The 18,845-nt window shown below is 41.1% G+C and overlaps 3 protein-coding genes across 7 annotated transcripts; 1 reads left to right on the plus strand and 2 right to left on the minus strand.

Annotated features, from left to right (window-relative positions):
* Window positions 1-10,014: 10,014 nt before the first annotated feature.
* On the minus strand, window positions 10,015-12,837 carry LOC9653458 (ceramide kinase). 5 transcript variants are annotated; one of them, XR_002993338.1, is made up of 13 exons: window positions 12,466-12,837; window positions 12,234-12,386; window positions 12,010-12,177; window positions 11,868-11,960; window positions 11,697-11,789; window positions 11,454-11,649; window positions 11,289-11,397; window positions 11,090-11,236; window positions 10,925-11,026; window positions 10,593-10,871; window positions 10,472-10,538; window positions 10,169-10,416; window positions 10,015-10,100 (listed from the first exon to the last, which is right to left on the minus strand). XR_002993338.1 is itself a non-coding variant. In XM_024683448.1 (13 exons), the coding sequence occupies exons 1-13, from the start codon at window positions 12,694-12,696 to the stop codon at window positions 10,276-10,278; spliced, it is 1,731 nt and encodes a 576-aa protein (XP_024539216.1). In that variant the 5' UTR covers window positions 12,697-12,837; the 3' UTR covers window positions 10,133-10,275. The 5 variants fall into 5 exon arrangements, 4 of the variants coding, with proteins under 4 accessions (XP_024539217.1, XP_024539216.1, XP_024539215.1 ...); XM_024683448.1 differs by lacking the exon at window positions 10,015-10,100 and having other exon boundaries at window positions 10,133-10,416; window positions 12,010-12,080; window positions 12,129-12,177; XM_024683449.1 differs by lacking the exon at window positions 10,015-10,100 and having other exon boundaries at window positions 10,132-10,416; window positions 12,470-12,569.
* Window positions 12,838-12,920: 83 nt separating this feature from the next.
* On the plus strand, window positions 12,921-15,297 carry LOC9653674 (internal alternative NAD(P)H-ubiquinone oxidoreductase A1, mitochondrial). Its single transcript, XM_002978321.2, has 8 exons — window positions 12,921-13,683; window positions 13,792-14,005; window positions 14,067-14,227; window positions 14,288-14,353; window positions 14,401-14,564; window positions 14,623-14,737; window positions 14,802-14,981; window positions 15,041-15,297. The coding sequence occupies exons 1-8, from the start codon at window positions 13,117-13,119 to the stop codon at window positions 15,191-15,193; spliced, it is 1,620 nt and encodes a 539-aa protein (XP_002978367.1). The 5' UTR covers window positions 12,921-13,116; the 3' UTR covers window positions 15,194-15,297.
* Window positions 15,298-17,724: 2,427 nt separating this feature from the next.
* On the minus strand, window positions 17,725-18,765 carry LOC9653459 (RNA polymerase II C-terminal domain phosphatase-like 4). Its single transcript, XM_002978475.1, has one exon. It carries the CDS (start codon window positions 18,763-18,765, stop codon window positions 17,725-17,727), a length of 1,041 nt encoding a protein of 346 aa, XP_002978521.1.
* Window positions 18,766-18,845: the final 80 nt, after the last annotated feature.

Here is an 18,845-nt window from a genome sequence, read left to right on the forward strand (position 1 = left end):
TGCAGGTTACATGCTTCAACAGCGAGAAGCTTTGGGACTTATGCAAGACCACCATACCTATGCTTGACACACTGCAAGAAATCCGCTTTGACGAAATAATTCCCATGGTTGCGACTCTGAATTTCCTGAGGGATGAGAACCTCTTGGGCATTACAGTACCTGACTGGTTTCAGCCATGTAGCAGCTGGATGTGGTGGCCTCACTTCGTGACCATTGACTTTGAGAGGTAAAATTCTTTTTGCTACTTTTGTGTTGTTAACTTTTGTGCTTGACAGGAGCTTGCTAAAAGGAGAACTTGGCCAGAAACTCGCTACGAGCGACACAAAAGGCCTCTTGGGGAAGCTATCGTCCGCCTCTTGCCGGATAGTTCCGGGTAAGGAGAGGGATTTGTGCTACAAGAAAGACGAGGGGTTACAAGCAGGGATGGATTTCTTCGCAACACCATTTGAGGAATCAAAGAACAAGTTTCTGGTGTGTGACAAAAATCTGGTTCTGTTTAGGCTACAGTTTGTGGATGGGCAAGTTGTAAACTGCGGGCTCTGGCTGATGACGGACTTCAATTCGGAGCAAAATGCTCGAGAGATGGCAGCTAAATTGTGTGCTGATCTGGGCTTGAAGGTTAACCTGGGGTTAGATTATAAACACAACGTGGAAAAGATGAAAACGAGCATGGAAGAGATCACATTGTTGGTTCTTCAGCAAAGAACATGATGCCATTGTAAATCTTCAAGCTCCTGTTACTGTGACGTTTTGCCAGTGAAACAGAAAAAGAAGAAACGTTTTCTTTCGAAGATTGTATAGTTTTTGAAAGCTAGGAAGAGTCAATCTAAAACCTCCCAATGAATGATATCAAAGCTTGAGAAGTTTCTCCTCTGGAGCTCTAGCCAAAGTTAAGGTACTTCCTTGGGACGAACAAGTTCGCTGCTGCAAAACAAAACTAAACCCAGGCCGAGATTCCCTGGGAGAACACCACTTCCCGCTGAAAGTTCCAACGCAAGACAGCAGTTCCCTTGGCCATTGTTTTTTTCCCACGACAGCTTCAAGCCCGCTGCGAAGACCAGATTGGCCTGCACCCTGTTCAGGTTCCAGGACCAGCTGAAGAAAAGGATTTGACCATCTCGGAATCCTTGTTTCATCACAGATCTAGCGCTCGTAGAGGTAAAACCATCTCCAACTTATGCTCGTGATAAAGTGTTCGAGAAACCAGGAACAAACTCACAGAGTGAAGCGAGCTGTGCACAAAGCCGCCACACCTCGGCATCTTCAGCATCTCTTGAGCGCGTGCTAGCCTTTGTTTCAAACTTGATGGTGACTGGGACAGCCCAAGCTCGCTAATCATCAAGAAGTCTAAAACAAAATCTACCATTTCAGGTGAACGTTTAATATGACTTGCATAGTCCATTCCCTAGCTCCAGCATGGCAATTCTGGTAATTAATTTAATTACATTAAAATAAAATTTAGAAAATTGAATAAAAAATATAGGATAAAATACAATAATTGCTACTTGTAGCAACACTTGGTTTGGTCCTTTTTTTTAAAACATCATTTACTATAATATATGCATGGATATTTCTTGGAGGGATATTTTCTAGTGGACAAGACTGATCACCACATACCAAGATCAGGGAATCCGATTGTTGTGAAAGCTTTCTCCTATATATATACTTCTAACTCTTCCCTCATTAAGTAGTTTATGTAGTTATTTTTGTTAAATCTAATATGTATATGCAAGTATGACTTTCAAGTTCTAACAAGAAAGTATATATACACTAATATGGAATAGAAAATATTCAGTAGAATCTCCTATGTTTATTCTGTTTGGGAAGTATGGCAGTATGCCATTTTGCACATGTAAATGGCACATAATATATATATAAATTTCCAATTGTTAGATTGGAAAAGCATATTCTTAGGTTGAGATAAATCTGTTGGAGTTTCTGATGAGAACATTCCTTATTATAAAATACCACATTGGGTACCTATTCTTATTAAGACTTATTAATGCAAAAGAAAATTTCTTAATTTCCTAATTTCCAAATGTATAATAGGAATAGTGGGTAAGTCGGGCATGGCAAATCAACTTGAAGCATGCTCCCACTTGTGTGTCTACCTTTGTTTTGCAATCAATTTATATCCAAGACCAAATTCCATACTATGTTAGCTGATGAAGTATTTATATCTTTTTATTAGACCACCAGTATTCTAAAATAACACTAAAATTTATTAATTCCATTCTGCATATTAGTCTTAATGTGGGGTTGTTAGTTACTCTAGAATTGTTCCTATATCACTTCATGCTCTTATCTTTTCACTCTTTGGGCTAAATCTTGGGAGCTATTTTATATGTCAATTGTTTTATTCCTTGGTTGTATGGTTGGGAGTTTTGTTCTGTCCTTTTGTTTAGTGGCTAAAATTTGAGTTTCACTTTATTATTCTTGAACATGTGGCCCAAGAGTTTGGATTCCACCTTGTGATTATTCTATGGTAACTTACCATATGATAAAGGGTGAAAATCACGTGCACTCCCCCTCTTGTTAAGAAAATTTCTTGACAAGTCAAAATATTTCCTAATGGCTTAATTTTTTTCTATCAATAGTATGGAAAATTCTCTTGTCAGCAAAATAAACCCTAATATAATTGCCTGACATACACTAGTTTTCCCATTGGAAGCACTTATAAGGACTTATTAATAGGTCTAATTGTCACGGTGGATGTTCAATATGTATAATTTCAATTTTAGGGGTGGAAATATACCTTACTCAAGGGTATATTATATTTTATATAGCCATTAATCTATGTACAATTTCAATTTTAAGAGTATGAATATACTTTGCTAAAGAGTATATTACATAAAGATGCTATTAATAATTTTGGAACTTGAGTAGAGTATTATTTAAGGATTATCACAAATCTATCTTCTAAGTAATATGGGTTATAAGTATTAATCTACAAATAATGATCTCTTGAGCAATATGGGTTACAAGTATTATGAAATAAGGAAGGGATGTGTTCAAGATTTACTCACACTTACTAGTTAGTGTGTCTTTTTCATGATCTATATTAACTTCTCTAGCATTTGTTGTTGCAGGTCAATAAATATCTAAACCCAAAGACAAATATAAGCTAGATTTACTCTTGAAAAAGATATTTATTTAGCATTTATTGTTATAGGTTAATGTAGGTTCTTGAATTTGAATTTTTTGGGAGGTCATCTAACCCAATATAACTTAAATATAAAGATAATTACTTAAGTATTCTAGAGCCTTTAACTATTCAAAAAAATAGGTGCAGTTTTTTCATAACCCTTTCCCTCTATATTTAAACCCATATGTATTGTCTCTTAAGTCAATTACTTAAAATAAAAGCATTCAATTCAATGCAAGGACTAAGAAATTTATATAAGTCAATACCAATCAAGTTTGATAAATTATTATGAACCTGATATCATTTAAAATCATGATCTCTACCCCAATTATATCAACCACTACTTACATTTTTATTTAACTTTTAGAGAATATAAATCAATTAGAAATTTATATAAAATACTTACCTAACTTCTAGTTAAGATGGATTAAAATTTTATTTATTTTGTTTAAGATAATCTAATAAGTTAAATAAAGATAATACTCACAAATTCATTCTGTGAGGGCCAAGTGTACGGCTACGATGCCGTATACTAATATTAGCATAGTGGATTTTGGTAGCCGTCGGATTGGTTTCAATCCAGACCACTCGCTCCTGTATATAAGCTAGGGTTTTTGGGTTAATGGATATGCACATTTCTGTATTCCCTTTCCATATTCCATGCACTCACATTGGTGGAGTTGAGGGGCACCTTTGATTGTCCCTGGGGAGTGCTTGGATTTGGGATTTCGGTTTAGATCTAGCTTTTGCATTGTCTAGATCTAGCTTTTTCCATTTCCTTTCTTTTGTTCTTTCCTTTCAGGATTTTGGTTTAGATCTAGCTTTTTGCATTGTCTAGATCTACCATTTCTTTCCAGCTTTTGTCATTTCTCTTCTTTTGCTCTTTCTTTCTCATTCATTTTCATGGCCGATCCGCAATCTCCTCCTTTGACTCTGGAGCAGCAGTTGGTTCAATTGCTTGATGCTATGCGCTTGCAATTGAACAACCAAACTCAGTTGATGGCGGCGTTCACGGCACATGGTAAAACTCCTCTTGCTTTTGGTGCCAATCCTCGCATTCGGCCGGAGTTCTTTCGTGGGAATCCTGGGGATGATGTGTACCATTGGTTCGATCACTTCACGGTGATTGCCACATATCATTCTTGGGATGATGCTCGACGTTTGCGTGAGTTCCCCACATGTCTTCAAGGGACGGCATTGCAGTGGTACAATGGATTGAGCGCAGCTACTCGTGGCGATTGGAGTGTTCTTCCGGACGTCTTCAAACGCGCCTTCGGACACACCGACGATTGTGATGATGCCTTCCAACAATTGCATCGTCTTCGCCAAGGGCCATCTGAGTCGGTGATGTAATTTGGCGTTCGTTTTCGAAGTCTTTTGCTTCGTGCGGAGCCAAATATGTCGGAGCGGATCAAGCTAGGAATGCTGTGGCCAGCACTTCGTCAAGATCTTGTCGGACTTGTGCATGCACTTGCTCCTGCCACGCTTGACGATGCTCTTCGCTTGGCACAACGTTATGAGACGTCGCCTCTTCCACTTCTTGCTACACGTCCTTCAGCTCCACTTCCTATAAGTGATGGTCCTGTTCCCATGGAGGTTGATGCTGCTGCTACTCGAGTCCAAGGACAAGGGCGAGGATGTGGTCGTGGCCGTGACATTCGTTGCTGGGCGTGTGATGAAGTTGGTCATACTTATCGGCGTTGTCGGCGCTTTCCGGATTGGCGACCTCCATTTCCTGGGTGGAGACCTTGACGTCAACAACGTCCCGTTGGTGCTGCTGCGGTGGAAGGTTTGGATACCGAGGTGCATTTGGGAAACGAGGAGTCGCGCAGGTAATGGAGGGACCTTGCGCGAATAAGTTAGTGACCCCTCCATCTTTCTTTCGGGAGTATCATCAAGGGGTTCACTCAGCACCGGTTCATCCAGTGTTTACTTTCCAAGCTCGTTTTTATAACAAGAGGTCTCCTATTCTTCTCTCCGTGTTGGTTGATACAGGTTCGAGTTTATCTTCTATTGCTCAACCTGTTGCCACACGTTGTCGTCTACACTTGCGTCGTGCGGCGGATCCAGTTTTCATTCTTTATGGCAACGGCCGTACACATGCATGTGCACGAGATGAGGTGGACCTGGTTGTGCGTGTGGGCGATCTCGAGCTTGAGTTGCAGTCGTTGCGGGTGGTGCCGAGTCAAGCTTTTGACCTCATTCTTGGTATGGATTGGTTGCAGCACAATCATGCCAAGTGTGACTTTGAGGCTTTTCCCCCTTGTCTCATACTTCCTTATGTTTCATCCATTCCTCTCACTTCCATACCTCTTCGTCCCTCTACTTCTACCTCTGCTTCCATTACTTTTGTTCCCCCATTATTTCCTCTTGTGTTTCCATCTTATTCTGCTCTTCCCTTTTCCGATCCCTCCGATGATCTTTGTGTTGCAGCTGTTGACCAGCTCATGAAGGAGTATTCTGATCTCTTTGAATTTGACCTATCGTCTGGGGCCAAGATTGCCACACGTCATCCCATTCCAACCGGGGATGCTCGTCCAATCAAGGTTCCTGCTCGTCGTCGGTCACCCAAGGAGATCAAGATTTTACGTGCAAACATCAAGGAGATGTTGGAGAAGGGTGTTATTCGGAAGTCACGGAGTCCTTGGGCATGTGAACCTCATCTTGTGACGAAGCCTGATGGGAGTATTCATTTCTGCATCGACTATCGTCCGTTAAATGAAGTGACGATCCCGGACATGTACCCTCTTCCTCACACTGCTGATCTCTTGGATCATCTGGGGCGAAGTCGTTGGTTCACCAAGCTAGATCTTGCTTCTGGGTATTGGCAAGTACCGATGGCTGAAGACGATATTCCTAAGACTGCTTTTCGTACACCATTTGGTTTGTACGAGTTTTTGGTGATGCCATTTGGTTTGAACAATGCTCCAGCAACTTTTCAGCAGATGATGGACGAGGTTCTTTGCGATATGCTGGAGGTGACGGCTGACTTCATTGATGATGTCTTGATCCACTCGGAGGGGACGTGGGAGGAGCATGTTCGTGATGTTTGTAAAGTGTTGGATCGGTTACGCGACGTTGGTTTAAAGCTGAAGCGGTCGAAGTGCGTGTTTGGGTCCAAGGACACAACTTATCTTGGGTACCGTATTTCTCGTGAGGGTTTGCAAGTTGATCCTGACAAACTTGTGGCTGTTCTGAAGTTCCCTACTCCGAAGTGTGTGAATGATGTGCAGCGTTTTTTGGGTAAGGTGCAGTATCTCGGTTGTTTTGTGGATCATCTTTCTGATCGCACTTTACCATTGCGAGCGTTGCTGAAGTCATCAACGTCATCTTTCATCTGGTCTCCCGATTGTGAGCGAGCGTTCATGAATCTCAAAGAGCTATTGACGACTCCTTTGGTTTTGGCATATCCTGACTACACTCGACCTTTTATTTTGCGCGTGGATGCTTCTGACATTGGTCTTGGAGGTGTGTTGATGCAAGAGAGCTCGAGTGTGCTTGGTCAGCACCATCCCATTGCATACATAAGCCGTACATTACAACCAGCGGAGATGAACTACTTCACGACGGAGAAGGAGTGTTTAGCAGCAGTCTGGGGTTTCGAGAAACTTCATGCCTATCTACATGGTTCTCGGACGTTACTTGAAGGTGACCATGCTGTTGTTACTTCATTATTGAAGCGGAAGAACCTGGTTGGTCGTACGGCTCGATGGGCTTTGAAGCTTCAGATATATAATTTCGATGTTGTTCATCGCCCAGGGAGTTCTATGGCTGATGCTGACGCCCTTTCTCGAGCTCCTCTTCCTTCTCCACTCACTTCTCATGTTTCTGACGAACCTGTTGTTCCAGCATCTGTGGATTTTCTAGATGAGGATTCTGTGCCGTCGGCGGTTGCTGTCCTTGACGTTCAGTGTCCACAGGGCGTAGAGCAAGATCTACCTTCTCTGGATGAGGTTCGCGAGGCTCAAAAGATTGAGCCGTGGATTCGAAGGCTTCGAGATGGGTTTGAGAATCCTGCATCACTTGCTGATGACTTGCCTTTTTAGCATTTACATTCTCAATATCGCCTTGAAGATGGCCTTCTTTATTTTGTGGGGACGGATCCTGATGCTCATTTACGGCTGGTGGTGCCTTCGGTGTTTATTCCGCGGTTTCTCCATGCCTACCATGATTCTCCTATTCTAGGTGGGCATATGGGACACCGTCGTGTCACCGAGAAGCTGCGCAGATCTTTCTATTGGCCATAGATGCGACGTGATATTATCCGGTATGTGCGTAGCTGCGTTTGGTGCCAAGCTCGTAATACTCCCCCTTGTGCTGCGGAAGGACGGTTGGAGTCAATTGCAGTTTCTCGTCCGTTTGAGTTGGTGGTATTTGATCTTATGGGACCTTTTCCGCGATCGACTGCTGGCAATGAGTATGTTATTATTGCTTCTAACTACTTGACTCGTTGGGTGGAAGTTGGTGCTCTTGCTAGTGCCTCTACAACTGCTGTTGGATACTTCCTCCTCAATCGAGTGGTGTTCCAGCATTCTTGTCCAGAACGGATTCTTTCGGATAATGGTCCTGCATTTATGGCTGAGGTATTTCATGTTTTGACATCTCGGTTGGGGATACGCCACACTTTTACGAGTGCTTATCATCCATAATCAGACGGTCTGGTGGAACGGCTCGTTCGGACATTCAAAGGGATGATTGTGAAGTATGTGAACTTTCAACATTCGGATTGGGATGGTTATTTGCCGTCTCTTCGGTATGCTTATGTCACAGGGGTGCAGAGTTCTGTTGGTGCTTCACCATATAAACTTCTATATGGTCATGATCCAATATTACCAACAGAGCTGGGTTTACCTTCGCGATTGCCACGAGCTCCTGATGTTAGGTCATGGGATCAATATTTGACAAGCATTCTTCCACTTGTCCAAGCAGAGTCTGCTGAACACTTAGGCCGCGTACAAGTGGGACAACAACGGCGCTACAATTCCTATCATCGTCCACCAGCGGAGTACAAAGTGGATGATTTGGTGTTAGTCTGTTTTCCCCATCTTACGGTACGTGGTTTATCTAAGGGGCTCCTTGCGCAGTGGAAAGGACCGTATCGGGTGTTGCGGCAAGTTGGACCACAAGTTTATGAAGTTCGGCATGACGTTCAGCAGATCGATCCTCCGGAGATTGTGCATGTGCAGCGGTTAAAACGCTTCATACAAAGGGATCAGGAGCAATTAATACCGTCTACAGATCCACCGATGCCTCCTCCTGACGTTCCTCCAGATCCCGGCCCATCTACAAGAGAACCCTGACGGCCTTCCATTATTCCGAGAGGAGGGGATGATGTGAGGGCCAAGTGTACGGCTACGATGCCGTATACTAATATTAGCGTAGTGGATTTTGGTAGTCGTCGGATTGGTTTCAATCCGGACCACTCGCTCCTGTATATAAGCTAGGGTTTTTGGGTTAATGGATATGCACATTTCTGTATTCCCTTTCCATATTCCATACACTCACAATTCTAGAAGCTAGTTCTATATACTAATATGAAATTTGTGATTATTTATTTGATTTCAGGTAATAATTGATACTAATTCTATAAATAATCTTTGTAAATTGCAACACTATTTTATAGTATAATTTTAAAATTAAATATTTATTTTATTTAGTGATATTAATTATAAATTTTTATTAATTTATAAAAATAAGAATATTCTAAATATTAATAAATAGTAATAAATATATTTATTTATAAGCAAGTAAAACAAAATCTTTTTATAAAGATTGCAAATATACAAGTATAGCTAATGGCACTCTAACAATTTAGAAATTAGATCCAACTCATAAACTTGAAATTCCAAAAACTTTTAAAATCAAGAGTAAGAATGAATTTAATGAGTATTTATATTTAAAACTTAGAAATATTTTCAAATTATTGTGGATTTTTATATATCAGATTTTAATTAATAATTTGTTATATATAAGATTATTTAGGATTTTTTATATATAATATTTAAAATATAGACATATCATCATTGTTTATAAAGAAAGTTATTTTGACAGTACATGATTCACTTTAATTAATTGAATTAAAGTAATTATATATATATATATATATATATATATATATATATATATATATATATATATATAGATATTAGAAATACAGTCTTATGCTATGAATTTTTATTTTTATTTAATTTTCTTTCTATAATATACATATATAATATAATATTTCTTTTTCTTCTATATTTACATACTTATTTTAAAATTTAGGTCTATCATATTTTGAAATTTTTAAAATACTTAAAATATAATTCTGTACTTTAAAATGTTAAGAAACTAAGACATGCATAAAATAGTTAAAATGATTGTAGAGTCTTTCCTTTAAATGATAATGATTAATTTAAAACTATTAACTATATAATACATTGAGGTTTTATATTAAAAAATTCGACCAAAGTATGTTTATCATGTTTGTAACAACCTTTAAATGACCACAAATTCCATCCATACCATTGTTCGTTTTCATATTTTGCTGAACATTCAAATACTATTACTTTATAGTATATATGATTAATAGTAAAATTTATATTTTCTAATGCAGGATTTGGATTTTGTAATTATTTAAATTTTTGTGATAACTGATGGATAAAAAAAATCACATCTTCACCATGTTTAGCACTATAGTAGCTTAAATTACATGTCATATGTACACTTGGTTCATTAGAGTTACAGTCAAATTTAAAATTATAACAACTAGAGAAATAATCTATTATATAGAAAATTAGAATATAAATTTTCTTATTGTATACCTAAAAAGGACCTAAATACTTATTTTATTCCTAAAAAAGGAGAAGTGCTTTGCAATGCTCATATCATTAACAAAAATTTTCATTGTAAATGAAAGAAAAACAATTTCCATCCATCCATCAATGATCACTTTTGGATTTGTACCTTTACCTTCCTGCCAAAGTTGCCAGATCAATGCAGTCAGGAAACAAAAAAGAAAAGTGTTTTTACTATTACAACTACCTGGCCACAAAATAACTTTTGTTTCTATGCTCGTTTGAAATATTTAGTACCAGTGGTTGTGGCTCTGAACCACTGTCGTAGCTATTTGAAGATCAAATGTTCTTTGATCACTGTTCTTCAGGACCAAGAGCAAAGAAGTTGATCAAGCCTCTAAACACTTGTCCACCAAGTTTATTAGCAGCCAAGATTTCCCCATCAACGTTCCATACACTCTCGTCTCCATGGGCCACAAATGTAAAAAGTGGCGTCTGCGCAAGAGAGGAAGATACTTAGGCAGCAAACAAAAGAAACAAAGTGATAAACCTTGTGAAGCTCTATAAAATCCAAACCCAGGGGATTTCCTCCTCTCCTCGTCAGCTGTATCAAGTGCCTACGAAGAAACCAGAAAGTTCAAACGCATTGGAAGAAGAAAAAGCTTACTTACATAAGATAGGCTGGTCGAGAACACTGTTTTACGAGAACCAGATGCAAAAGCCCGTCTGCAAGGTGAGCATGAGCCACCACTCCATCCGGGGCTTTGTCATTTCGACAAGACATTATCGCGGCTCCCACGCTATGGAAGAAAGCTCTTTTTGTGATCCACAGAAGCTGGCCTACATCCTCTGGCAAACTGTGTTCCTTGGCACAAACTCGACAATGGACGCAGCAAATGCTCTGCGACACATTCGGAACATCTAGATACGACACTTCAGCTTCATACTTTCTGCATCAACAGCCAAATTGGAAATCTATGTCGTGCTTGAGATTTCTCACTACCTGTGTCGCATAAAAACTTTGGTTCCGGCGTAGTCATAACGAGAAGGTCCCATCCATCGCAAAGATTCGCTTTCTCGGGCTACATCCCCGTAAAAGCCATACCTGGAAATCAGTAGAACCAAATACATCAGCCTGATAAGAAGACGAGCTAAGCTATCAACAAACCCAGAAAACGATGCTGCGTAACGTATCACCGGAGCCTCGGGTTGTTTAGATTCTTTCCAGCCAGTCAGACGAACAATGTCCAGTGGCATGCTATCACCAAGAATGATATGAAGTGCAGCAGTCACTGGATCGCGTGTGCCTGTTGTGCTACAGCAACGAAAACTTGACGTCAACAAAACCTTGACAAATAGACAGTTACCTCACGACAATTGTGTCCGTAGAGCCAGCAGGTATAATTCCAAATCGGAGCCATGGAACTAATGGAGCAAATTTGCAAGAGTTTGACAGTGCATGTACCAAAAGAGGTTCTACAAAGACAACGATAAAACATTATTCACACTCACGCAAAACAACATATACGAACCAGATAGAATCGAAGAACCGGTTTCCGAACAAAGACGTGACTCGTCTAACAGTGCCGCTTCTTCTTCTGCCTTAGGAGATTGAGACCTATGAGAAGTTATTAACTGCGAAATTTGATGAGCTGTAAGCACGCTGGAAGCTTGATGCCTTTTCAAGGCTAAACCATTTATGACCTCGTTAAAAATCCCATCCCCACCCTGGAAGAATAGTCAGCGACGAAAAACTGGGCATTTTCAACACTTACCACCATAACAATCCCGTCATGGCATTTTAGCTCATCGTCTGTTGCATTGTACATCATCTCATATGCATGGCCAGCTCTCTCGGTCGTCACAACCTGGTAGAAACGGCGGATTAAGCGTGAACAGTCAGAGACAATGAAAGTAAAACCGTGCTCAGCACTTACTTATTATACCTTCGTCTTTATCCCCGCGCGACTGAAAAGCGGAGAAACCATTGCCCATTTGCTAGAAGCAATGCCTTTGCCACCATAAGGATTGATAAGCACCTGTAACGTGAAACATCAAAAAAGACGCAAAAAGAAGCAGCGATCGTACCAGCAGATCCTTAGGCCGCTTATGGTCCTTGCTCAGCAAGTTATGCAAGCACTTAACCCATCTGTGGCAAACTTCCAGCTCCGGGTGAGCAAAATCGTAAGTTCTAGGCAGCCACTTACTTCTGCTATTGCGTAACCTTTGGAATGAATGTATGGAGAATCGATGCATCTGCGCAAAACAAGACGTCCTGTGAGTTCACAGACAAAAGAAAGAACTTTTCCTACTCGAATCACCGGCTTCAAGAGACGATGAACTGCCGAAGCTCCCACAAATTTTCGCACGGGTCCCCATCCAAAACTCTCGACACCATAGATTTCCGAGAGAGGGAACTCATGCGGCAAGCTCGCGAGTCGAAAGCACGACAATGAAAAGGACTCCTGGATCATCATCGAATAAAGAAAACAAGCAAAGCATGAGAAGAAGAAAGAACAACGAATACAAAAAAGAATATAATACCAACTTGTCTTCCATGCTTTTGCTCTGCCACACAAGACTCCTCTCCGAGAGCGTGACGGTAACGAGCCCGATATGATCCAAATGGAGGTCCGATTCAAGCAAAACATCCCCGCTGTCCGACGGATTCTCCACAACCCGGTCCTGGAGAATGCTCTCTTGAATGCTGTGATACCTCTGGACCTCCATGGGCGTCAATTCCACCAGCGAGTTCCAGGCGCCCGCAAGATTCATCCCTGGAATCGATCCATTCCTTGCTCGATCGCCGGCGCTAGCGCGCAATCCATACCTCACCTGGAATCGATCGATCGCCAGACCTAGCGCGCAATCCACTCTTCCCTCTCTCTTGCCCTAGATCGCGAAAAAGAGAAGAGCTTCCCTTTTTTTAATTTCTTGGAGGAAATTACGAGGAACTATGAATGGTTAACGAGGCAAAACGGGTGCCGACCACCTGGAATGAGCCTCTACCGTACGATGGCTACCGTACCGGCGGCGCTGATTCCACGAGCCGGGAGCCTTTTAGGGCGAGCAGCACGACGAGCCCCTAGGCGTCAGTGATCCCTTTGATTTCTCTCCTCCTCCTTGGATCCTTTTCTCCGCCCTCTCCACTCCATCCCTCGAAGAATCCAGCCCCCGCCCCGGCGCTCTCCTCCGATGTTTCGATCGGCCGTCAAGGCCTTGGCAGATCGGCGCGGGGGCAGCGCCGCCGTGAGCAGCAGCTCCTTGTGCTCCAATGCCTCGATCGCATTCGCCACCCCGGGCAATCTCTCCAGGTACCTCCTCCCCACGATATTTCGCGATTCCTTCTCCTCGGCGGCGCTCCCGGCGGTGGATCTCGACGCGACCCCGATCGACAGAGCGCCGGAGCACGACGCCAAATCCAAGGGCGGCGGCGCCGCCTCCAGCTCCGCCAAAAGGCCCGCCTTCACGGAGCTTGTGGCGACCAAGAAGGGCCAAAAGCCGCGAGTGGTGGTGCTGGGCACGGGCTGGGCGGCGTGCCGTCTACTCAAGGATCTCAACACCGACGTCTACGACGTGGTTTGCATCTCGCCCAGGAACCATATGGTTTTCACGCCGCTCCTGGCATCGACATGCGTCGGGACGCTGGAATTTCGATCGGTCTCGGAGCCCGTTCGAAGCATCCAGCCGGCGCTCTCCAGGTCCCCGGATTCCTACTACTTCCACGCCTACTGCACCAGCATAGATCCCATGAACCACGCGGTAAGAACAGCTCAAAGAGATGACAAACTTTGTGTTGTCATCGATCGATCAAATCTCTTCTTTGGATCTTTGGTGGAAGTTCCAACGTTTCGTTTGTCTCCTACGCAGGTATACTGCGAAGCTCTGGATGACGAAGGCGTGACCGAAGGGAACTGGAAGTTTAAAGTTTGCTACGACAAGCTGGTGATCGCGTCCGGGGCCGAGCCTTCCACTTTTGGGATCAAGGGCGTGAACGAGTACGCCACTTTTCTGCGAGAAGTTCCTCATGCCAGAGACATCCGCCGGCGTCTTCTTCTCAATCTGATGCTCTCTGATATTCCTGGTATGGCTAGCTTTTCGTTTTCTTCTGCTTCTTTCGACATGCCAACCTGGTTTTCTCGCAGGTGTTCCGATCGAAGAGAAAGAGAGGCTTTTGCATTGTGTTGTTGTTGGCGGCGGTCCTACGGGCGTTGAGTTCAGCGGTGAGCTGAGCGATTTCATTAGACGCGACGTGCACGAGAAGTATTCCCATGTCAAGGAATACGTTCATGTCACTCTCATTGAGGTATGGAGCTTTTCCTCGGTTTGTGGTCACGGTTTTTAAATGGTACTTCATATCATGCAGGCGAATGAGATCCTGTCGTCATTCGATGTTCGATTGAGGCAATATGCCGTGAATCATTTAAGCAAGGTGTGTAGTCATCTCTCTTTTCACTTCTGAGCTGCTTGGTCGTGCAGTCCGGCGTAAAACTTCTCAGAGGAGTTGTGAAGGAAGTATTCGCCGACAGGCTGATTCTCAACGATGGGTCAACAGTCCCATATGGTGTACTAGTGTGGTCGACCGGGGTTGGGCCTTCAAATTTCGTGAAGAAGCTCGAGTTTGAGAAATCTCCTGGTGGAAGGTGAGTGGTGATCCTGCTCTTCGTAGCTCTCTTTTTATGACGGTTTTGATGATCCCAGAATTGGAGTTGACGAGTATATGCGAGTTCCTCAGTTCGAGGACATCTACGCCATTGGAGATTGTGCTGGGTATCTCAAGTCGACAGGAAAGCCCATCCTCCCTGCTCTAGCTCAAGTAAGCTGGCCTACTGTTTTTTCTTTCTTCTTTTTCTCTAAAGCGCTGTGTGTGTCTACTGCAGGTTGCTGAAAGACAAGGGAAGTACTTGGGTGCCGCGTTGAATTCCTTGGCACTGGCTGGTGGTGGCCGAGCAGGGGCGGCTAAAACCACCAAGCTTGGCGAGCCTTTCGTGTACAGACATCTTGGGAGTATGGCGAGTGTGGGTCGATACAAAGCGCTGGTTGATTTGCGTGAGAATAAGGTGAGAAGAGCTTTGATCTTTAATAGTTGAGGTAACAAATGATGTTTTCTGATTGATAGGATGCTAAAGGGCTTTCTTGGGCTGGTATTTTGAGTTGGTTGGTGTGGAGATCAGCATACTTAACTCGAGTTGTAAGTTGGAGAAATCGTTTTTACGTTGCTGTCAACTGGGCAACAACATTTGTGTTTGGACGAGACATTTCAAGATTTTAAGGGTCTTTTTTAATTTTTTAATTTTTTAATTTTTGTAGTTTAGGGAGTAGTTTGTAACGTAACTTTTATTCTTTTTTAAATAAAATAAAACATATTTAAAGTTTTATGCCATTTCTTTAATTTTAGATATTTACATTATTATTAATAATTCTTAAGTTGGTTATAAAAACTTTCTCATACCTTTTGTAAACACCATCATAGAAATTATATATCATGAGAATTTTATATTTGTTTTTGTTGTAATAAATCTTTATGCTCTTTATGTTTGTTGCATTTCTTTGTGTTATAGATAAAAATTTATGTGCTTATTTTTTTTATTTTTTTTATTATATTCTTTTTAGTAGAAACTTTTATATAATTTTATTTCAATGTTCAAAAATAATATAAAATAAACTAACCAAGTGAAAGTCCATGTAAAAGGGCTAATGAATTTTACAAGACTTCACAAATAACATATTGTTACAATATTTATTTTTATTAATATAGTGTTTGACTCATATAAAAATATGTTAGATTCACTTTTTTAGTACTCATATCACATGAAATCTTTTTGTAATTTTGGACTATTATAACTATAATAAGTAGTTCAAATATAATGAGTTTAAATTAATGATGTTAGTAATTTACAAAATATACAACTTATTTAAGATATATATTTTTTCTAAAAATAGTAAAAATGAACTCTTTCACTTTAATACTTTACTTTAACCAAATTATATATTTCTGTATAACTTTTATTCAAAAAAATAAATAAATTAGGTTTGGGATTTATTTAGTGAGGAAGTAAAATTATATAAGTTATTTATCTACGTATTTAGGAATAAATTTCTATTAAAATTTTGGTAAAAGCCATATGAATAGCTTTAAGATTATAGTAGTCTTATATAAATTAAATAAGCATGAATGTAAATTATACATCACATTATTTTATTAGAAATGTATTAAATATATTATCTTTCCCAAGTAATTTTATATTTTATATTTAATTTTAAGTAATATTCTCTATCAAATATACAATATTGCAATTTTTTATTGATAATATAAAAGAAATAAAACATACTTTTATTGGAATAAGATTTAGATTTTTATCAATTTCTTTCTTATTTCTAGATTGATGCCAAAAAGTATATATATCAGAAAAAGTTTACAAATATTTTTATTTATATTGATATTATCCACTTTACATTTTATAAAAAAATCAAAAATAATTTATATAATTAATTTTAACATATATATTGTGAAGAGCTTTGGAATGTTGATATCATATGCTTTCTTCATAATCTTTGAAAATTTATAGAATCCAACTTCATATCTTAAAGTTATGCTATGTTTAATTAAATATTTGAATTATATATTATATCTTTTAAATTAAATTTTATCTATATAACTTATCATAGGTTTGCGAAAAGAAAAAACTAAAGAACACTTATATGAAGAAATTCATCATCTACTCAAACTGCCCCAGAAAAAAAAAAGAAAAAAAGAGTGTAGTGACAAATATCCAAGCACTCCGTACTCATCAATCTCTCATCTGAAAAAGCAAAACCTCTAAAACTCCATCTCAAGCTTGCTTTCAACACCTCTGGTGGCCTTCAGGAGATGCACATGCTCCTGGAGTGTGATGATATGTTTGTTTTCGTCCATGGATCTGCCTGAGAACAGATTTGAGCCTCCGAAGGAACAGCGAAGAACATGGTTACTACCACAGGAGTAGTGGTAACTTTAAAACACACCTCACAGGTATGAAAGCTGCATCCAGTGTATATGCTCCGAGGCGATCGCCACATATGCATTCTCCTCCTGTATGCGCTCCTGGAAACACATCGTACACAAGTTCGTGTACTTCCACAAGAAACTCACCTTGTGAAAATGAAACAGAACTTCTTCCTCGCTTTCAGGAACTACTAGCATCGCACGAATGCTGGTAAATGGGCTTAAAGCTTATGCATGGGATAACTTTTGCACTGGCACACCCGACAGTATAAATCCATCTCGTGAACCAGCACCACCATGCTATTAAGCCTCGTGTATAAGAACACCTCAAATTCCAAGGACATACTGGACGAGATGACGCGATTCAAATAGTTCTCGGCCTAGAACCCATGAGTTAGAGAGAGAGAGAGAGAGAGAGAGAGAGAGAGAGAGAGAGAGAGAGAGAGAGAGAGAGAGAGAGAGAGAGCATATATCTAATCCTTAAGATTGAAAATCTTACTCGGAGACATGCCTTCTCGATCAATCCTTGTGAACGAAAGAGCCATTAGAACTTCTTGCGTGGAAGTGCGTCATTGTATACATAAAAAACGAAACGCCACTCTCTAAAAAGCACTTAGACGATTCTATCAGCGTAATGTATGAACGATTGGTGGCTGGACGTAAAAAACTGGACAATGCGCCTGGGCAATCTCAGACAGGCTTGCCAGTGCGGGCTAAGCAGCGGGTCGAATGGGCCTTCTACAGCTACTTAAAAGGGCAAAGATGGTGGTGAATATATTTCGCTAGGATGCGCTAGTATACGCTCTGTACAATATAGTTTATTCCAATTTTCTCCACAGAAACGCAGCTTCGTCTGGACGACAACACCGGTAATGTGCTGTATGTATCCACGAAGGCCAGACCAAATATTTTCCAGCCTGTGCGGACAATTCAAGCCCTTGGGGTTGTTGCTTGCTGGCTACCACAACGTGTGTCACCGTATCATCTATATCGACTACGCATTCAGCTCCCAACTCCTGGCAAGAATCCCACAACAGCTCATGAGCTGCTTGGCTTTTGGCGCATATCACGATCTTGCAACCCGAGAGTGCATGCCCTTTGACCTCTCTCATTGTTTGTCGAACATCCCCCGCAAAGCATCCAGATTCTTGGAAGAACTCGCTGTGAATCCTCTTCAGCCCCTCCAAGAGTTTTGCGAGCGTGGCCTTCGTCGCCACCTCATCCTTCTTCTTGCTTGTCAAGCTAGAGCTTTCACGTAGGCCAAACAAACCGGTGCTTGATCGAAAGAAAAGGTATCGATCGTAGACAGGGATCAAGTTCTTGTGATGCTTCTTGGGCCAAACACAATCGCTATCATCCACGATCAGCGTGATCGATTCATCCCCCGGTACAGTATCCAAGTCTTTCATCGCCTTCATACAGTTGTGATCCCTGGAGAAAATATGGCCCTTGAACAAGCTTCCAGTCGGATCCAACAGCTTAGCCATGGTCTCGGCATAGATCTCACGCCCATTGGTGTATATGTGCAAATCAAAGAATTTGCTAGCTTCCTCAAGAAACTTAAAGGCGAATGGCCGAATCTTGGTCCATACCTGCAGGCTCTCTACCTTGTGAAGGAGCTTCCTTCTCTTGGGTGCTTTCTCTTGCCAATCATAGATTTTCTCGAGATACAAGCGTTCTTCCTCATCGACCTTTGAGAACGAAGCGGAATTGAGCAGTGTGTGATCCAGATCTAACACAAGGATTAGTTTTTGCTGCTGTAGAACCTTCTGGGTGTACTCTTTCCGCAGCTGTGCATCGAAATCTTCTTCTTCTTCTCCGCCTTCAAACTCGCTCCTCCCTCTCTTCCTTGACGCCATGTCGAGAAAACCTAAATCACCCTTTTGGCTCGTCACTTATATAGTGAAGGATAGAGAACGAATATTCCTGCCTGTGAAGA

Source organism: Selaginella moellendorffii, unplaced genomic scaffold (assembly GCF_000143415.4).
Source record: "Selaginella moellendorffii unplaced genomic scaffold, v1.0 SELMOscaffold_37, whole genome shotgun sequence".
In the NCBI taxonomy this organism is placed as follows: domain Eukaryota; kingdom Viridiplantae; phylum Streptophyta; class Lycopodiopsida; order Selaginellales; family Selaginellaceae; genus Selaginella; species Selaginella moellendorffii.